Source organism: Eptatretus burgeri, chromosome 12, assembly GCF_056783735.1.
Source record: "Eptatretus burgeri isolate ZD-2024b chromosome 12, Ebu_testis_v1, whole genome shotgun sequence".
In the NCBI taxonomy this organism is placed as follows: domain Eukaryota; kingdom Metazoa; phylum Chordata; class Myxini; order Myxiniformes; family Myxinidae; genus Eptatretus; species Eptatretus burgeri.
This window is the reverse complement of record NC_140972.1, coordinates 91,532,801-91,553,029: the sequence shown is the minus strand read 5'-3', so window position 1 is coordinate 91,553,029 and position 20,229 is coordinate 91,532,801. Positions and strand designations below refer to the sequence as shown.

Below are 20,229 nucleotides of genomic sequence, written 5' to 3'. Positions count from 1 at the left end.
GGAACAAAAACAGTAATTTGTGTAAATATCACATCAAAGCTGTTGAGCAGATTTAAAAAAATGAACAAACAAAATCAGACTGAAAAGAAATCCATAAACAATTGAATTAATCTTTTGTGTTGTTCAATCTTATACCAGAATTATGCCGCAGTCAAGATGCCTGTGATGGTGATATGCCGCCCAAACGTTCCATGTGGTTTTTGAATGTTTGTCCTCTCAAGTGTTTGCATCCCTGGTGACACGGTCGCACTGAGCCCTTGTCGTATGCAGGTTCAGTCTGGACGATGGAGACACGTGGTTGCAGCACGAATTTTCTGTGACGCCGATGCACGTGGATGGGCTGCTGAGCGAGCCGGGTGATGAGGCCTTGGTCATGACGTACGTCAGCACATATTTCCTTGGACACAGAGCACTCAACACTCATCTGTGGGCTCAAAGTTGAACACTCGGAATAATCTGAATAATTTTGGATTCTTCTTCAATAGGCTATGGTATCACACTCTGAAACCTACCTTGTGGATAGGTATTGCTCTTATTTTGGCTGTGATAAATGTTACCCTTTCTGCAGCATTTTTAATTAATATTTTAAAGTAACTGCAGGTGGTAATTGCACAATTTTCTTTTGCACTTATCATGTTCCACAAACATTTTGCCTCGTCATGATTTGATTTTGTGATTTATTGTAACAACTGTTTATTACAGGCTTTGGAAATATCATGTTGTGGAAAAACTTATGGGTGGTGTTGGGGTGGGGGTGCACATTGGAGCAGGCCCTGTAGGTTGAAACATACTGTGTGTCTGTAGATGCAAGAAATCTCAACCATGAGCACCTGGCATGCTGTTTCACGTTGTGCTGTATTTTATTTGAAAAGGCCACTAAACCCACCCGGCTCAGTTCGGATCGGCTTTGTCCATGATAAACCCTTTCAACAACCTGCTCGAAAATAATAATCTGCAGAATGATACCAGTCATCTTAAACTTTTAATTCCACTGACATCGTTTTTCTCGATGGTGGCTGCTTTCCATAGGTCATCCAGAAACTTCACTGAACCTTTGCAACTGATTTGGACTACAGGTTGAACATGTGTAGCTGATTTGGACTCCAGGTTGAACCTGTGTAGCTGATTTGTGCCCCAGAGTGATTTGGACTACTGGTTGAACCTGTGAAGCTGATTTGATCTACAGGGTTATTTGGACTACTGGTTGAACCTATGTAGCTTATTTGGTCTACAGGGTGAGAAAGGGAAACATTTGATCATTCCGAGTTTTTTTTTTTTTGTTTGTTTTTTTTTTACATTATTAATGAAAGTGATCACAGAAGACGGGATGGTTTTTGTAATCACTTTTCTGAAGCAATGGAAAATGATCATAGAAGTATCAATGACATCATTTCATCTGATAAGTGCGGTATTTACATTAATGGGATGATGAATAAACTGAATTGCAGATTTTGGGAATTGGAAAAGCCACAAGAAGAGGAGGAAGCAGCACTTCACTCTGAAAATCACCGTCTGTTGTGAATTGAGTCCGTCACAAATCTACGGTCACTGTTTTTGAAGACCCTACAACCAAAACAGCAGTATCTGTGACATCAGATCCTGATCTTCACATGCTGTGGACTTACCTATGGAACAGGTTGAGATTTGGAGCCACAACCAACACCTCCAATGGATATCTCGCTTGGCTGAGGGAAAGATTTCATTCTCTCCCTTTACTTGTTCAATCTGTATTGTGAGTACGTCATGAGAAAATCAAACTTTGATGACAAAGGATGGAGTCAGGATTGGAGGAAGACGTATCAACAATCTAAGGTATGCTGTTGATACTACTCTGTTGGCAGGATGTAAAGAGGACTTGATGAAACCGCTGCAGACAGTGAAGAAGGAAAGTGAAAAGCTGGTCTTTATTTAAACCTTAAAACGACTAAAATCTTGTCACCTGAGAAGATCAATGTGTTCATATTGGGAGATGATCATGTGGAAATAGTGGGAAGTTTCACCTACCTGGGTTCGAAAGGTGAAATGAGTGGAGAATGTGGAGGGAAAATTAATAGATGGTTAGTGTTGGGGATAACAGCAATGTCAGGATTGATACAGATCTGGAAAGACAAAGATGTGACAAAACAAACCAAGAGGAGGTTGGTGAATGATCTCGTATTTCCAGTTGAAATGTATGGACGTGAGTCATGGACAGTGAAAAATAAATAAAGGAAGAAGATGGAGTGTTTGGAAATCTGGGTTCCAGACGAATGTTAGGAATTCCATGGACTGCAAGAAGAACAAACAAATCAGTGATTTAATAACTTATACCACCATGTACATGAGAAGCACTGATGTGAAAACAGAAACTGTCATACTTTGGACACATCATGCATGTCAGAAGTCATGTCACCGGGTATGGTTGAGGGAAGAAGAGGAAGAGGCAGACCGTGTACGTCGCTGTGTTGAAGAGAATATTAACGGGGCGTGTGGGGTGGGGAAGAGAAGGCAGCATGAGGGGAAGGCAGTGCAAGGGGAGGGGAAGGGAATGGCGATACAACACGCCATAAAAAGCAATGTTTTCTTTTTAACTGAAAGGTTCAATCACAAAAACAAAACAGGAGGGAGTATTTAAAACGTATGCTATCTACCAGGCAAAGGCCTGCATGCTCGCATGTGCAGCGTCCTCCCCCCCCCCCCCCCGCCCTCTCTGGTCGGATCACTCCAAGTTACACCATGGGGAAGCAGTTTTCAATTCACAACTAAACCATCAGTCCTTAACAGTCACATTAACAGAGGTGGGGTAAGACAGCAGGGGGAGGGGGGATGGGTGGGATAGTGAGGGAGAGGGGTGAGAGAGAGAGAGAGAGATATATATATATATAATATATATATATATATATAGGGGGAAGGAGGGAGAGGCAGAACGAGGGAGAGGGGGAATGAGGGAGAAGGTGGAGAGGAAGGGGGGATTCCGGCAGATGTGACATCTAGTTTAACGTCCATATGAAAGATGGCACACAGATTGATGAATCACCCTACTTGTGAAACACTGGGATGACAGTTTATAGCTGGATCTGGATTTGAACACAGACGAGACAGCTTTGAGCTTGCGTGCATACCTCTTGGCTATCCTGCCGTGATGTGGCGATTCATTAATTTGTACCAACTGAAAACATTTTTTGCTCATTTTAATTTTTTCTTTTTTGCCTTCCTAACTCCGAAAATTTCTCCATGGAGAACCGCACCGCGGTATCTGACGGAGATATTAAGGGGGTGGAAGGGGGGTAGAATTGGGAGGGAGGGCGAGGAGAGGAAGTGATGGAGGAGACACACACACACACACACACACACACACACACACTACACTGTATGGATCAAACCAACATGTACAATTAAATAAATTTCTCGAATTACTTTGGATAATTAAAAAAAAATTTTTTAATATTGTAGCATTAAACATACAATCAGCAGTAAGAATCGTTGAATACTCCAAAATCTCCATTCTTTGTGAAGCAGAGAATATGTCTCACAATATATGAAAGCTGGAACAAGATCCATGGTTTGTTAGATTACAATCTTGCTTTACAATTCCATAATAATAGAAATACAAACAGTGTTATGAGCAAAGGAAACCTATAAGTTATATCCCCCGAAACCCTCTTTCTTTCTGTAGCATGTTTGGTCACATCAGCCTGCACTCGGACTGGGAGCTAGTCAAGGTGGATATCCGAGCTCTGTTACCACGGGCTTGTAAGCCGAATGACTATACTGCCTGGACACTAATGAACAAGGTATGAATGGACAATTTTTTTCTCTGTCTGTTCTACAAGTTCTATTTTTCCATAATCTATTTGGATGTACTCGTACTAACTACGAACATATTTCTTGCTTGAAGGTATATTTTAATATGTTGGTCATCTGTTCAAGTCTATTTTTAGCCTTTAATTACCTCTGCCAACGAAGGTGAAGGAGGTTATGTTTTCACCCCTGTTTGTCTGTTTGTTTGTTTTTCTAACTTGCAAAATCGAAAAAATTTCAAGTATATTGGTCAGTTGATTTTGTTATTCTGTATGTCTGTCTGTGTTGGGATTCATACCTTTTTAAAAGCTTTTTGTTTCTTCCCAACTCAATTCACTCACTTGCAGTTAATTAAAAGATATTCCTGCTTGCTGTTCCAAAAGAACATTGTGTAAAGAGATAAGGAATGTGGTCAACCTTGAATGATCCACAGCAACATTGTGCAAGTGGATCTGGGAGTAACTTCACGTCCTCCTTATCTTGCTTAATACACAGGTGTTGAAAGGACGTAAACCAGTTGGTAAACAGCTGGTCCTGGGATGAGAAGAAGGACGATTATGTAATCAAATTTGTTGGAGATAAAACCGTGTATATATGAGGGAGTGACTCGACCATTAGGGCAGAGCACTCTCTGGGTTGCCTCAGTTGCTAATTAGATTCTGAAATCCACAACAATACACACATACATAAAAATTTATCAATATATATATATATATATATATATATATATATATATATATATATATATTTTTATATTTCGGCACACCCCTTTTTTGTTCCACCATCAGATTTTTGTTACTGCATGAAATGAAACAAGCTTTGACATATCTAGTAATGATATTATTGTCTTCCTTAAGAGGCCCCTCAAAATTCGTTTTGATGATTATGGTAGTTAAACAGTTAATGTTCTCCATTTGCAAAATGGGAGGAATTATTGCACAAAAAAAAGAAATAAAAATGTTTCCCATTTTTTAGAGGACCACTAAGATGAGTTCGTAAAACCTTTTGTAGAGTATGTTATTAATCACTATACGCCATAGTAAATTGCTCATGTTATTGAGCTGTCAATAAGCTATCAATCATAGACATATAATAAACTCACTTGAGTATTCATATCTCTATTTCAATGCGTAATATCAAGCGGTACCTTCATGATGACCTCATAAAACCGGTCTCGATGTCCGTCCGTCCGTATATCTGTTCACAATCAAACCGATCGTGAGGCATTTTAAGGTTTTCCGAGAGCTTTGGAGAGATTACCTACACTCCCGCACAGTGCTGTTTTTATAATTCCTACTGCACTTCATTAAAACATAGATCGTGGATGGATGCGCAGATCCCGGGAGAACAACTTTTGCTGTACAGAACAATTCATATTAGCAATGGATAAAAATGATATTTAATTGATATTATAATAAATTGTTTATTTAAAATATCTTCAAATTTTGTGAGTTTTTAGTTTGTTGTGAAATATTAGGTCCTCGGGTCTCCGCATAGTGGCGCACAGGCTTAAGTCGTACTTCTGTTTACTACCGTAGAAAATCACAGAACCATCCGATCGACATGCTGTAAACAATTTCAGAATCAGCTAAAATCTATAAGATATGAATATGTAGACGAAACTGATCCGGCCAGCTAAAATCTACAAGATATGAATATGTACACGAAACTGATCCGGTCTTTTAGATCACTTTAAAGTAGGGTGCCCTGTAATTTTAATGCGCTCTATGGATCCTCCGGAAATCACGAATGGTACACGTTTTGTAATCACTAAACAACGTGGTAATGTCGTCGAAGTGGAGCTACTATGGGACAGTCGAAGGGGAAAACCTGAATGATAATTTAATCAAAGGATAAAAATGATGTAATATATTGTTTCAAATACATTCATGTTATCTGTCTTTTACCATATGTTGCCAGTGACGCCCATCCAAGACGGGCACCTTTACATATATATATATATATATATATATATATATATATATATATATATATATATATATATATATATATATATATATATATATGTATATATATATATATATATATGTATGTATATATATATATATATATATATATATATATATATATATGTATGTATATATATATATATATATATATATATATATATATATATATATATATATATATATATATATATATATATATATATATATATATATATATATATATATATATATATATATATATATATATATATATATATATATATATGTATGTATATATATATATATATATATATATACATATGTATGTATATATATATATATATATATACATATGTATGTATATATATATATATATATATATATATATAAATATACCAGATATCATGCTTCAGTGCAAAAATAGAGAGAAGAAGGTATTGCTAACCGAGGTGTTAATACCGGTGATTTTGAACGAACGATTCAGAAATCAAGAAAATGACCAAACACCAAGACCTCAAGCATGAAGTGAAAAGATCCTGGAAGCTGAAAAATTCTAAAGTTGTACCCGTGATTACAAACAACCTCACAGAGGTATTTAAAACCATCCCTGGGAATATCACTACAAACGAACTACAGTTGGAAGCCGTCCCAGGTTCAGTAATGATCCTGAAGAGAGCCCTCGGCACAAAACTTCAAAAACAGAAAACTTCACAGTTTGGTCCGTGGATCGTGAACCCTAACCGAAATGAAGGTGGACACTTTGAGCCCACCCTTGGAGGACTCCATTCCACATTCTGAAACCCACATATGATACCAATGAATGACACACACACACACACACACACACACACACACACACACACACACACACACACACACACACACACACACACACACACATGACGGTGGATACTTCGTGACTTGGGAGCGATCCGTTCCACCTTCTGAAACCCGCATATGGAGCCAACAATCAACCAAGACACACACACACACACACACCCACACACACACACACACACACACACACACACACACACACACACACACACACACACACACACACACACACACACACACACACACACACACACACACACACACACACACCAAATTCCATTATGGTAATACAGTTTAAAAGTGTACACATGCATAAAATACATAATAATGACAAACACAGATTTACTTTGAAGTAGACTTCTTTGATAGAGGAATTAAAGTGGGAAATTAGCAAAATTCAATTGAAAAATATATCAGGTGCAGAACACAAAATGACGATTGTCTCAGATCACTCATCTGCATTTTTTACTTACGAAATCTAAAGATTTCGTAAGTATATTGATGACTTCCGTTTCTGTTTGTTTGTTACTTACGAAATCTAAAGATTTCGGAAGTATATCGATGACTTCCGTTTCTGTTTGTTTGTTTGTATGTTTGTTTGTTTGTTTGTAGGCACGATAATTCGAGAACGGAAGAAGCTACCAATGTCAAATTACACCACGTGATTCAGGGGGGTGCTGGCTAGTGCTGATTAGATTTTGGTCAAAATCGGTCAAAGGTCAAGGTCACAGTGAGGTCAAACATCCAAAAAATGATAACTCGAGAACGGAAGAAGCTACCAATGTCAAATTACACCACATGATTCAGGAGGGTGATGGCTTGCGCTGATTATATTTTGGTCAAAATCGGTCAAAGGTCAAGGTCACAGTGAGGTCAAACATCCAAAACATTCGATTTTTGATGGTTTGGTACAGAATCATCGTAGAAACTTCTGGTTTGCATCGTTGCCTTCTCGAGAGACAGCTTTTATTCGACAAGGTCAGAGGTCAAGTTGACGATTTCGTAAGTACCAGTCTATGTCTGCTTGTTTGTTTGTTTGTTTGTTAGTTTGTTTGTTTGTTTGTTTGTAGGCACGATAACTCGAGAACGGAAGAAGCTACCAATGTCAAATTACACCATGTGATTCAGGAGCGTGATGGCTAGTGCTGATTATATTTTGGTCAAAATCGGTCAAAGGTCAAGGTCACAGTGAGGTCAAATATTCGATTTTTGATGGTTTGGTACAGAAACCTCGAGAACGGAAGAAGTTACCAATGTCAAATTACACCACGTGATTCAGGAGGGTGATGGCTCGTGCTGATTAGATTTTGGTCAAAATCGGTCAAAGGTCAAGGTCACAGTGAGGTCAAAAATTCAATTTTTGATGGTTTGGTACAGAATCATGGTAGAAACTTCTGGTTTGCGTCGCTACCTTCTCCAGAGACAGCTTTTATTAGACAAAGTCAGAGGTCAAGTTGACGATTTCGTAAGTACCAGTCTATGACTGCTTGTTTTATTCATTTCTTTTTTCCATTTATTTATATTTTCATTTGTGGATGTTATCTGGTGATTCTGTAAATTTTTCTGGTGGACTGGCAGCGATGTCCATCAGCACGCAAAATTTCAGCTTTTTACGTCACCCGAAAGGTACCAATCTTTAATATCAGTCAGTCAGTGAGCCAGTCAGTGATTAGAAAGAGCATTATATTTAATTAGTACCATGTATATATAGACATATACATACACACATATTCGCGGAGTATGCTTACATATTATAAGCAATAACGAACAATGCTTCCCATTTTTCGGGTCACTCACCTGCATTTGTTTTTTCATTTGTATTTTCATCTACGGATGCTTTTCAGTGGTACTGTTATTTTTTTTCCCCTCCGGCATATCAGCTTCATTGTCGTCAGCACACTAAATTTAGATGTTTCCCCATTGTCTGGAGTCGCTCACCTGCATTTTTTTTCAGTTTTTTTTTTTTCCATTGATTTATATTTTTGTTTATGGATGTTTTTCAATGGCTCTGATTTTTTTTTTTTTTTTTTTTTTTACTGGTGTATCGGCTTCGATATCTGCTGGCACGCAAAATTTCAGTTTTCTCTGTCACCCAGAAGGTACCAAACATGAATATCCGTCTGTCAATGAGTCCGTGAGTCAGGCAAGGAATCAGTGAGTGGTTATAATGAGCTTCATATATCAATCATGCCATCTGGCGTATGGAGCTTTTTATGAACTTTTGCCACTTTCGTCGGTCTTTGGGCGATGTTCCAATTTTATTCCAGGTGACCTTCATTCCTTTAATTTCTTTCTCGACGGTATGTCGCCAGGTCTCTCTTGGCCATCCAATCCTTCTCTTCTTGTCTGATGCCCAGCATATTGCTCTTTTCACTATATCTTAATCCTCCACGTGCAACACATGACCAATCCATCTTCACCTGTTAATATCTATAAGTACATACAGTCTGTTAGACAGGTGAAACATGTTGAACCGCACTGTTAAATACAATGACAGCTGCTGCACTGCTAACTGCAATATCCATCAGCCTGAAGGTTTTAGAACCCTCTGTGGCAAGGACAGCACCCCTTCCCCAGGAGGAGAATCATTCCACAGAGGCATTTCCTGCTCACTGGCCATCATCAATGCGGAGTGAATCACCCCCTCCCCACCCCTAAATCACCCCCCAATAGGGGACTCTTTGTTAACCTTTTATTCAGCAGTAATGGATAAAAGTGCACTTTTTGTCCAGCTCACTGCCTATTTATGAGGATGTATTGGGACGGTTGGGGTGCCTTGTTTTACATTTAGGCATGTATGTTTCATGAGGCTGTGATGCTCTTTCTTTACTTTCTCTTTTCATTCCTGTTAACACAAGATTCTTACTTTTTCCTTCATGCAGTGTTCCAAGAAAAGTATTATATTCTTTAATAACGAAAAGAACAGTTGAAAGGAGGGGGGGCACAGACAGCAGGGTTATGGAACAAAATAGAGGGAGCTTTGGAGAAATAGGGGATGTGGGGCAGAATGAGGGGGAAGGGAGAACACTGGGAGTGAACAAAATGGATACAGCTACAAACTCTCAATCACAGAAGTGGAGGAAAAAGCAGGAAACTTTGGAAGAGGTAGGTAAGCTTAGGGAAGGTTAATTATGGTAGAAAATCATGGTTGTGGTGGGGGATGACTTGCTTGAGATGGTGGTGAACAGCTGTCTTGACACTCTGGAGGGAAGAATCAGATTGAAGACTGAGTAAGTTGATTCCACAAGCGGGGGAGGGGGGGGAGGAATGAATGAGTGGAGGTGAGCTGTGAATTTGCATTTTGGGAGTTTTTTCAGAAGTGGGTTGACTGTGTGTGTCCTGCAGAAACAGGGGTTAGGGAGATAAGGCATGGGAGGGCAGAGGGTGCAAGACTAAGAAAGAGGCAGTAAAAGACAGAAACCACCGATCTGTATGCAATTGAAAGTGATTGGCCCAGAGACTCAGATTCATCATCAGAAATTCCAATGATATTTTAAGCCTTGGTTTTCAAGAATCAAAAGCAACATATGAGGCAGGAGTACCAGCTCAGAGTAAAGTGAAGTACTACTCCATCATGCTGTGGAGAAGGCATTGTAGGTGAATAAGAATTCAGGTTTGCCAAAGAAAGACTGCATGACAAAAGATACCCAGTTGATGACTGGCAATTTGGAGTCCAACTTTGAAATGCGTTTTGCCCAAGAAAAGCCACAGCTGATTGTGAGGACCAAACGTTTGATTGACTAAACCATTTCAAGAGGATCGTGAAAGAAGTAGATTGGAGGGTTCACCATATAGTCTTTCTGGAGAGTTAGAGTGAGAGCATGAGATTTGTCAGGATTGATAGACATATTCCAAATGTTTGGTCAGCTCATGATTCTATCAAGGTCTGCGAAGAGGAAAGAGGCTGCTGCATGCCTCTCGGTCGGATGAGGAATGTCACGGCAAAGGTGGGAGTCATCAGCAAATATATCAAGGGGATTTTCTGGAGAGTCAGAGAGATTGTTGATGAAGATTAAGAATATGACTGGGCCCAGAATATACTGCTTTCGGGCACTCTATCCTTGACAGAGAGAGAGGAGATGAGAAGATCATGTTGTGAGCCATGCATTGGCTATGAGAGTCAAGGAATATTCAGTATGTCATCTAAGGTGAGTGAGGTAGCCTTGGAATGCCATAGGCAAAAAGTTTGGATAGTAAGGCGAGATATTTGCATATATCGAGATATGTGCAGAGAGACGGACCTCATCTCATGTCTGACTTTGAGGGCCTCCATCCATTGTTGGGAGAGCAGAAGAATTATGTCCAGGGTCGAGGCTTTGAATCCAAATTGATGATCTGAGATCAGACTTTTGAAGAAAAGGAAGGATTTGATGTCGACTGTGATAATGGATTCCTTGCTGATGATTGAAAGTAAGCTGATAGGTCTATAGTTAAGAGAATCGGTGTTTGCCTTTTCTTGATGTGATCGGGTGATGTTGGCTGACTGCCAAACAGATGGAAGAGGACCGACGGCAAATAATGGGTTGAACAGAGCATAAAGAGGATGTGCAAGAGTCGCAGAGCAGGTTTTTTAAGGACACATGCGGTGATGTCATCTAGGAAATCTGACACCTGCCAACCTGACCAATAGTTGTTTCATTTTCCTTGTAATGAGAGAACAATCTTTTCAGTTTGTGAATTGCTGTCACCTTTATCTTTTATTCCTCTTCTTGACTTGTATGCTCAAATATTGGGTCGCTGAAATAGGTTTGGTCGCCAAAATAGGTGACCCTTATTGTCAGTAATTCTCTCTGTTTGTTTGGATGCTTGTTTGTTTGTCATCAGCATAATTGGTAGTAAACGTGGGCGGATTTTGACCAAACTCGGGTGGTAGGTACATCTTATGACCTCGTGCTTTGGGAATTGTGATGGTTGCTAGGGACGCTTTGGTTCCCTAGCAACAACAGAAAAACCTTCAAAATCGGTACCGTTCACGCGAAATCAATTCCGAAAGCCATTATCCCACATAGGGATATGAAATTTGGCACGAATGATCTACAGGTGATGCTCTATCAAATATATTCCGGTTTTTGTGATATATGGAATATTTTACCCACGGCGCCCCCGACAATTAGGGTATGAGCAAAAATTGGTGAAAATTGAAGGCCCCCGAGCGACCAGGTGAGTGCATCAATACGAATGAAACTTTGCAGGTTCATGGTACTCAATGAGTACTACAACTTTGCTCAGAACATATTGACCGATTTCGCTTAGGTCAGGGGTCAAAGGTCAATTAGTGCAAAAATCAATAATATGCGAGAGCTGGAGGTGTCTTCGTGCCAAATGCTACTCCTCCTTGGGTTATGTTCGGATGGTCATGAAAATTCACACTAATCATCTGGAATACATTGTGCACAAACAATCGAGCCAGATTTTCGACTTATATCTTTGTTCACCCACAGCACCCCCTCGAACTTTTGGGATTTCCGATTTCAAACCGCATTTTCGGTACTTTTCATTCAAATGGATACCGAGTAGTTATCAGTAGATGGAACTGGATGAGATTTGATATGCGTAATCTTAAGGTGATTCCCTATCCGCTATATGACATCCATTTTGCTCTATATCTCATAGTTTCCATGCTCGGCGATCCATTGCCGCCTACCGGCTTGTTTACATTATTAATTCCCAGTCAGGATCACACCTTGTGGAAGTTGGCAAGATGTCCAAACATCTGTTAACCTTTTGCAGCGAGTTGACCTGGTTGATTGCCAATTGCCAAATCGTTCGTTGGGGTAATAGTTCTGACATTGTGGATCACAAGTCGTCTTTCAGGTATTCCTTGAAACTAGGTGACAATACTTGCTACCTCAGAGCATGGTTGTTGTGCAGGAAGTAGGTCCTCCTGTTTGCATAACATCGTTGAGTGGCTATCTTAAACTATGAAGGGTACCCATTATTAATCATGATCCCTGTTGGGCGTTGGGAGGAATGGAAGGACAGTAAAGGATGCATGGGGTAGACAAGATGGATACAGAAGGAAACTCCAAGGAGGGAAAACTGGAAAATTGGAATGAGGAGGGATTTGGTTGGGGTTAACGAGGGTAGGAAAGATCATGGTTTTGTATTGGGGATGAACTGAGATGGTGGTCAACAGCTTTCTTGAAGAGCTGGAGGGTCTTCTTTGATAGAGTCTTGTTTATGGTATTGCACAAGCCTATTTATGGTATTTATTCAACTAGAAACACGTGCTCCGTTTGTGAGCATCATGGCCGGGAAGTTTGGAAAGGTGAGGCAAATGTATTTTGTGCTGTGGCGAATAATCTCCCCTGTCGCCAGCAGGGGTCATGCATTGTGTCATGTGTACAGGTGAACATCGCGGGGGGGGGGGGGATTTTTAGCTTACCTGGAATTAGAATTCCAGATAATCCAGAAATTAAGGGAGGAATCCCTCCCTTACCCTCCTCCCTTAGGTCCATCTCCTATTTCAACTTCTCTGGCCAAACCGCTTGGCCAATCTGGTTGAAATTTGGCAACAACGTTCCACTCCTGACTGGTAAGGGGGATTGCAAAGCTCGTTCTGGTAACATAATTTTAAGTAGGTCAAAATGGCAGACTTAGTAAATCCCTTCAAAAATCTTCTTCAGACCCACCAGTCAGAATGTTACCAAATTTGGTTTTCAACATTAGGCTAGGGTAGGGATGTTAAAGTGTGGAGGCCATGCTGACCACATGACTGGGAAGTGTGTCAAAATGACGGACTTAGTAAATTTTGAGGAAAATCGTGTAAATTCCTTCAAAAATCCTCTTCTTCAGATCCACCAGTCAAAATGCTACCAAATTTCGGTTTCAACATCAGGATAGGGCCCAGATAAGCTGCAGGTCCAGTGGTGCTATGTATTTTTAATTGTGCCCAAGACAGGTACCACCAACACGTATGCAAAATTTGGTGATCTGCTCAGCCCTGTTTTGTTCTATGATTTTCAGACACACACACACACACACACACACACACACACACACACACACACACACACACACACACACACACACACACACACACACACACACACACACACACACACACACACACACACACACACACACACACACACACACACTTCCCTAATTAAATATGAGGATAGCCACAGTGACCGCACATCTGTTGCAAGGACAAACAAGAAAAAGAGCAATCAGAGATTGCAGACCTCGCCAAGACTTGTTTTGTATGGCATTTGTGTTGTTTTGTGTGGTTTATTTTGTGTAGCATTTGCGTATGGGTGTGTTACGTAATTAATATTAATAAGAGACATAATTAGAACTGCCACTTTATAACTGCAGGCAGTGACGCCTGGGTTCCAAGACGTCCCACTTTGATGCAACCCCACTTTGATCGGACACCTGACCCTGACCCATGACCTTTTTTTATTATTATTCAATTGATTTCAGAATGGGATGAAAATATATTTAATTCAAATCAAATGGAAGATCGAATCGGTACAGTACTGCATTGGAGTAATTAGAAGCAACCCAAACAAGCAAAGAGAAAAGATGAAGTCATCAGGAGGAACCTGAATAGGATTCACATTTCAGCTGCTACTCCTCTACCCTCAAACCCATCCAGGCACAACCAAGTGAGCCTTATTCAAAAAATAACAATAACAATAAAGGAACCTATATCAAAAATTAAATAATTCTGGCTGCCAGACCACGTGTCCAATGAAGTTGAAATTTAACAGCTGTATTCCCCATAACTGTGAGACCACAATTGTGAAGTTTCGTCTCGATTGATTGAGTGGTTCCAGAGAAAACATTATTTTATTTTATTTTATTTTATTTTATTTGTATGCACTGTCGAGGCTCGTATGAGAGGTAACACGCAGAACATACAAGAAGGGGAGCAGGTGACAAGAGGGGCAGGATAGAGAAGGAAAAAACAGTGTGGAACAGAGACATGAGGAGATCTGTGAAAGAGAGAGGGATGGGGTGGGAAACACAGGGTAAACAAGATGGACACTTCAGGGACTTTCAGGAAGGAAAGCAGAGAATTTGAAGGAGGTTGGTTTGGGGCAGATTAGCGGGGGTAGAAGATTGTGGTTTTGGATGGGGGAAGATAAGAGATGGTGGTGAACAGCTGTTTTGAATACCTGGAGGGAATAGTGGGATTGAAGAGAGTGTGGGAGTTTGTTCCAAAGGTCGAAAAAAAGAGAAATTAAAGAGTGAAGGTGAGCAGTGATTCTTGATTTTGGTAGTTTCACCAGAAGGGGGTTGTAGGTGGTCCTTAAGCGCCCTGTGGAAATATGGGGAGGGGGCATATCTCAGATAGGGTGGGGGGGTGAGGCCGGAGAGGAGACGGAAGAAGACAGAAAGACCACCGTCCTGTCTGCGGTGAGAGAGTGAGAGACCAAGACCAATAAACCAATCTTCTTAAATCCAATATGGCTGCCAAACCATGTGACTTTTCCATTATTCCTCAACAACCTTGTATGCGCATGCCTTTGGGAACGTTTTTGTGAAGTTTCCCCTTGATCTGTTTTGCTGTTCTGGAGAATATTTTTTTTAATGTTTTCGGGTAAATCAAATATAACTGCCAAAACTATATGACCTATGATGTCATATGTGTGAACCTTTTGTTCCTCATGGATAGGCGGTCATTTGTGTACAGTTTCACCTCGATCTCTTCAGTCATTTCAGAGAAGACGATTTTTGAAGGTTAAAAAAAAAAAACAATATGGCTACCGAATCACATGACTGATGAAGTCATAAAAACATTTTTGTGGAACATTTTATCCCTCGATGACCCTCAAAATTTTTCATACTGATCAGATGTAGTGTTCTACATATGCAATTATGATGTCATAATGAAAGCACCTATTATGTCATAAATAATCACAATCGTTCCCCATGAGGAGTACTTGCTATTTGCCAAGTTTCAGTTTTTTCCTTCTTGCCGTTTCGAAGATAGAGGTCCAATTTTTTCCCATTTTTCCAATATGCCTGCCACATATGCCACATATTCCAATATGCACGTGACCTATGACGTCATAATTATCATTAAAACATTCCTGCCTGAGTATTCACACCAATGGTGAAAATTTCGTCTCACTCCGACAAGTGGTTGCGGAGAAAAACACGAAAGTTCTGTGCAGACAAACAGACAGCCGAATGAAAAATCACTCAAAGAGTGACAACTTGGTAAAACAGCACAAAGTAGAATGGCACTCGGTGGAGCGCATACCTCTGTCAGGTGGAACAGTTCACGTTTTGTATCCCACTGATTGGCTGGATCTGGACCAAAATCCAATCCGCTTCTTCTTGTCATCTATTCAACTCCTCCACCTTGTTTTGTCATAACTCGTCCACAACTTCTTGAGATGTGGTGATATATTTAGTTTTTTCCCCTATCTATAAATTTTAGAAATCAGGCCTGTGTTGACCTTTTGACCTTAAAATGAATTGGTTGTTTGACTTAACGTTTGAAGAGCATTTTTATGTCAGGTCGCTGAATTCGATCGGATTAAAATTGAGGATTTTATAAATTTGTCCTATGTTGACCTTTTGGCTTATGTTGACCTCAAAATTAATAGGTGGTTGAGTTCAGCGACTGCATCTGCAAATGGTCTTCAAATTTCAAGTCAATCAGATGAAAATTGAGGATTTTAGAAAATTTGGCCCAAATTGACCTATTGGCCGAAGTAGACCTTTTTGTTCGACCGAATTTTATGAAACTTCAATGCGGGACCGTTGCAGGGTCGGTGACATTCAACTCTGAAAATTTCAGAACAATTGGTTGAGCAGTTTGGGGTGGAGGCGAGCGGACAGACAAACAAACACACAGACAAACAAACGGAGGCGATCAACATACTTGTCAAAAAAAAAAATTAAGTATTGAAAACAAATGCAAGGACCTTCCCGTTCGGCGAGGGTAATAAATGCTTTATTTATACCTTGAAGCAAGCGACAATTCTTCTACGCAGCTTAGAATGGATCAAAGACGTTGTGCAACCAACTTCGAGCAGCTCGGACGTATTTATGGCAATAAAGACCTAAACTCAAACTACAAAACATTCGCATTGAGCATATTCCCTTCTTGTGAAGAAAACCACGACAACCTAATTGTGGTTTCAACATCCAAGTCACATCGGGGTTCATTAAATCAATTCTCTGTGACCTGGCAGCAAGCCGAGAGATGCTTCTGATGTCAGCACAGAAAAATACATTTATCATCTGCTCTTCCATTTCATAGTTTACCTTTACGTGATAAGTTTGAGTACTTTGAGTTTGTTTTTTTTGCAACTTATTTTTATTTCCTTCACTTTAAGGTCTGATTGATGTCATCGTTTATTAGCACAGCTTGAAGCACAATGACTAATCAATTACCTGTAAATTCTTAATCAATTTCAACTGTATCACACAATGGCAACATTTAGTCACTTTGAAACGCCTTGCCGTGTCAGTGTTATACTGATATTGGAGTATTGTGTAGAGAAGAGGAACATTATTCACCCCACTTTGATTTCCAACCAGAGGTATTCTCTATCTTGCCCATGCATGTGCCTATTTAGCATTATCGCTTCATGGCGTCATGCCATGGCCACAAATCTATTCATCATTACAATCTCATGCCAGAGCATCATTTAAACACGTGGGGCAATACCCCTGGGTGCTCCTCTGGTCGCGGCTGGATAAGATAACTGGGGAACTGCTGGTAGGCATGGATGGCCCACAAATATCTAACGGAGAAGAAAATAAATACCTATGGGCTTTTTTTTTTTGAATGCCGTGAACAAACTTCAGTACATCACAGGTGATGAAGGTTGTGGTCAAATTTCATCAAGATTGTGTGTGTAGTTTCGGAGAAGAAGGCAAATACATATTTTGAGGGGCAACCTTAGACCCCAATTTTTTTTTTTAATGCCATGAACAATCTTTGATACATCATTGGTGATGAAGGTTGTAGTCAAGTTTCATCGGAGTTGTGTGTGTCGTTTCTGAGAAGAAAGCAAATACCCATTTTGGGGGGCAACCCGCCGGAAGGCCCCCTTAGACCTCAAATTTTTTTATGGCGAGAACAAACTTTGGTACTTCACAGGTGATGAAGGTTATGGTCAAGAGTCATCGAAATTGTGTGTGAAGTTTCAGAGAAGAAAGCAAATACTTCTTTTGGGGGGCAACCCCCTTTCTCTCCGTAAGCCCCCTTAGACCCCGACCTTTTAATCCCATGAACAATCTTTGGTATATCACGGGTGTTGATGGTTGAAGTCATTTCATCGGAGTTGTGTGTGTAGTTTTTGAGAAGAAAGAAAATACCTCTTTAGGGGGGCAACCCCCTTTCTCTCCGTGAACCCCCTGAGACCCCGACCTGTTAATCCCATGAACAATCTTTGGTACATCACGGCTGTTGAAGGTTGGAGTCAAGTTTCATCAAAATTATGTGTGTAGTTTCGGAGAAGAAAGCAAATACTTCTTTTGGGGGGCAACCCCCCCCCCACACCCCATTGGAGCCGGATTTTTCTAATGTCATGAACAAACTTCGGTACATCATGGGTGATGAAGGCTGAAGGCAAGTTTAATCGGAATTGCACGTGTAGTTTCTGAGAAGAAAGCAAATACCTATTTTGGGAGGCAACCCCCGTAGACTCCCTTTGGGCCTGATTTTTTTTTATGCCATGAACAAACTTTGGTACATACAAGCTAATGAATGTGGTCGTAAAGTTTCATCAAAATTGTGAATGTCGTTTTAGAGAAGAAGTTGTTGAAAGACGGACAGACGGACGAACAGACGGATGTGCCATCCATTAAGCTCCGTGGAACTAAGTTCCAGGTTAGCTAAAATCGTTTTTATCTGGTTGCAAGGCTTCAGTGCAAGCGAGAAACTGGCAAATTGTGGTCCTTAGTATGAGAAGTTATGCCATGGAATACAAACATGGCACTGTGATGGAATCTTCAACAGAAAGGTAGACAATCAGTTGAGCCCTCACCAATTAACCAGACTAAATCTCTTCCTTCTCTTATATTCCTACAATCACTCATGTTCATACGACTGATGGATCATATTAAAATCATTGGGGATGACTTCCTTTACAAGAAGTTATGAGACAATGCAAATGCCCCACTGTGTAAGTTGTGCCAACACATCTAAAGCCAACCGTAGATTCTTTCTTATCAGTGAGAGCAATCTGACCAGACAGGATGCAAAAGATGCAGTGAAAGTCGTGTTACCGATATGGGCCTTACTTTGTTCATTTTAGGGCTTGTTAGTCTCGCCTTGAAGGTGATGCCCCAGTGTGTGTGTGTGTGTGTGTGTGTGTGTGTGTGTGTGTGTGTGTGTGTGTGTGTGTGTGTGTGTGTGTGTGTGTGTGTGTGTGTGTGTGTGTGTGTGTGTGTGTGTGTGTGTGTGTGTGTGTGTGTGTGTGTGTCCTTATGTCCCCCCGCATGTGCCCGCCCGCGTCCATATGCTTTCGCTTTAAAAAATGTTTTTTCTGCAACCGCTTGTCCGATTAATGCAAAATTTTAAATATAGGAGGGACTCCATATGGTTAATATTTTATTGCTAACTGTGATGTCATAGGTCAAATGGTATGGCAGCCACATTGGATTAAAGGAAAAAAATTGGACATCCTTTTCTCCGAAACCATTCAATGAAAAAAACTTGAAACTTGGCATACGTCATCAACTCCACATGGAGTATGTATGGTGATTACAATAACGATGACATCAACGATGACATTGAAGTTGTATTCCAGTCATAATTGGTTGAATTGAAATCCTTATCCAAAAATCTGAAACGTCTTCTATCTGATCTATGACCGGATATGAGTGAAGAATTAAATTTATGACATTCATAACCCTTTCCAATAAACTATATGACATAATAGGGTGTATGGATGATACGGGTATATGGCCCATAATAGCAGTGTGCTATAATAGTCGCGTGTTCAGTTTACGATGGTATTTTTGTTCAGAATGAATGTGCGAGGTGAGACCAAGGTTCCTTCGATGTTCAAGGTCTTAGATGGTGCTGCTGCTGCTGTGAAATTTCTTCCCAGAAGTAGCCTCACAACATTTGACTACGCCAGCAATGTCTTCATTCCGTACATTACAAATCAGTTGAAGACTTCTTTGAGAATTGACGGTCTGGGACACATACCTCGATAACAGCATTAAGGCATCTATGAGCTGGAAAAGAGGCAAAGTCACTCGGAGGAAGGTGGCTGCTAAAAACAAAATTCTTGGAAACTGGCAAGAATTCCTCTGTGGTCCCACTAATAAGCAGGAATTTTTTGCATTTCTGTCTGACAGAGTTGCAAACATGGACGTCCCTGTTGGTAAAGAGGTTTTTTTTAATAACATCTGGGCAAGGTGTGAAGGGTTCAGGTCATGTCATGCCACGATGTGATCATGAGGAAGTGGATACTAGGATAGTCCTTCATCCACAAGATGCATTAGCACATGTCTGCACCACATGTCTGGTTTGTGCTGTTGACACTGATGTTATTGTCATCCTAATTGGGACGTATCGTCACAACTCATGTCCCACTGCAGATATATGGGTCGCTCTGGGTACTGGAAAGAGTTTCACCTATCTACATATTAATTATGTACCTCGAACTCTTGGAGCACAAAAATGCCTGGCATTGCCTGCTTTTCACAGTTTGACAGGATGTGATACTGTTTCGTTGTT

The 20,229-nt window shown here is 40.3% G+C and overlaps 1 protein-coding gene across 4 annotated transcripts in view; it reads left to right on the top strand.

Annotated features, from left to right (window-relative positions):
* Positions 1 to 20,229, top strand: part of LOC147016127 (VPS10 domain-containing receptor SorCS3-like) — a 999,683-nt gene that overhangs the window by 663,581 nt on the left and 315,873 nt on the right. For all 4 annotated transcript variants that reach the window (XR_015050022.1, XM_085848866.1, XM_085848865.1 and 1 more), the window contains 2 exons: positions 271 to 378; positions 3,656 to 3,773. Coding sequence is in view for 3 of the 4 variants with exons in the window: in XM_085848866.1 (XP_085704992.1) it covers positions 271 to 378; positions 3,656 to 3,773 (226 nt within the window). In the remaining variant the exon portion in view is untranslated. The remainder of the gene's footprint in view (positions 1 to 270; positions 379 to 3,655; positions 3,774 to 20,229) is intronic.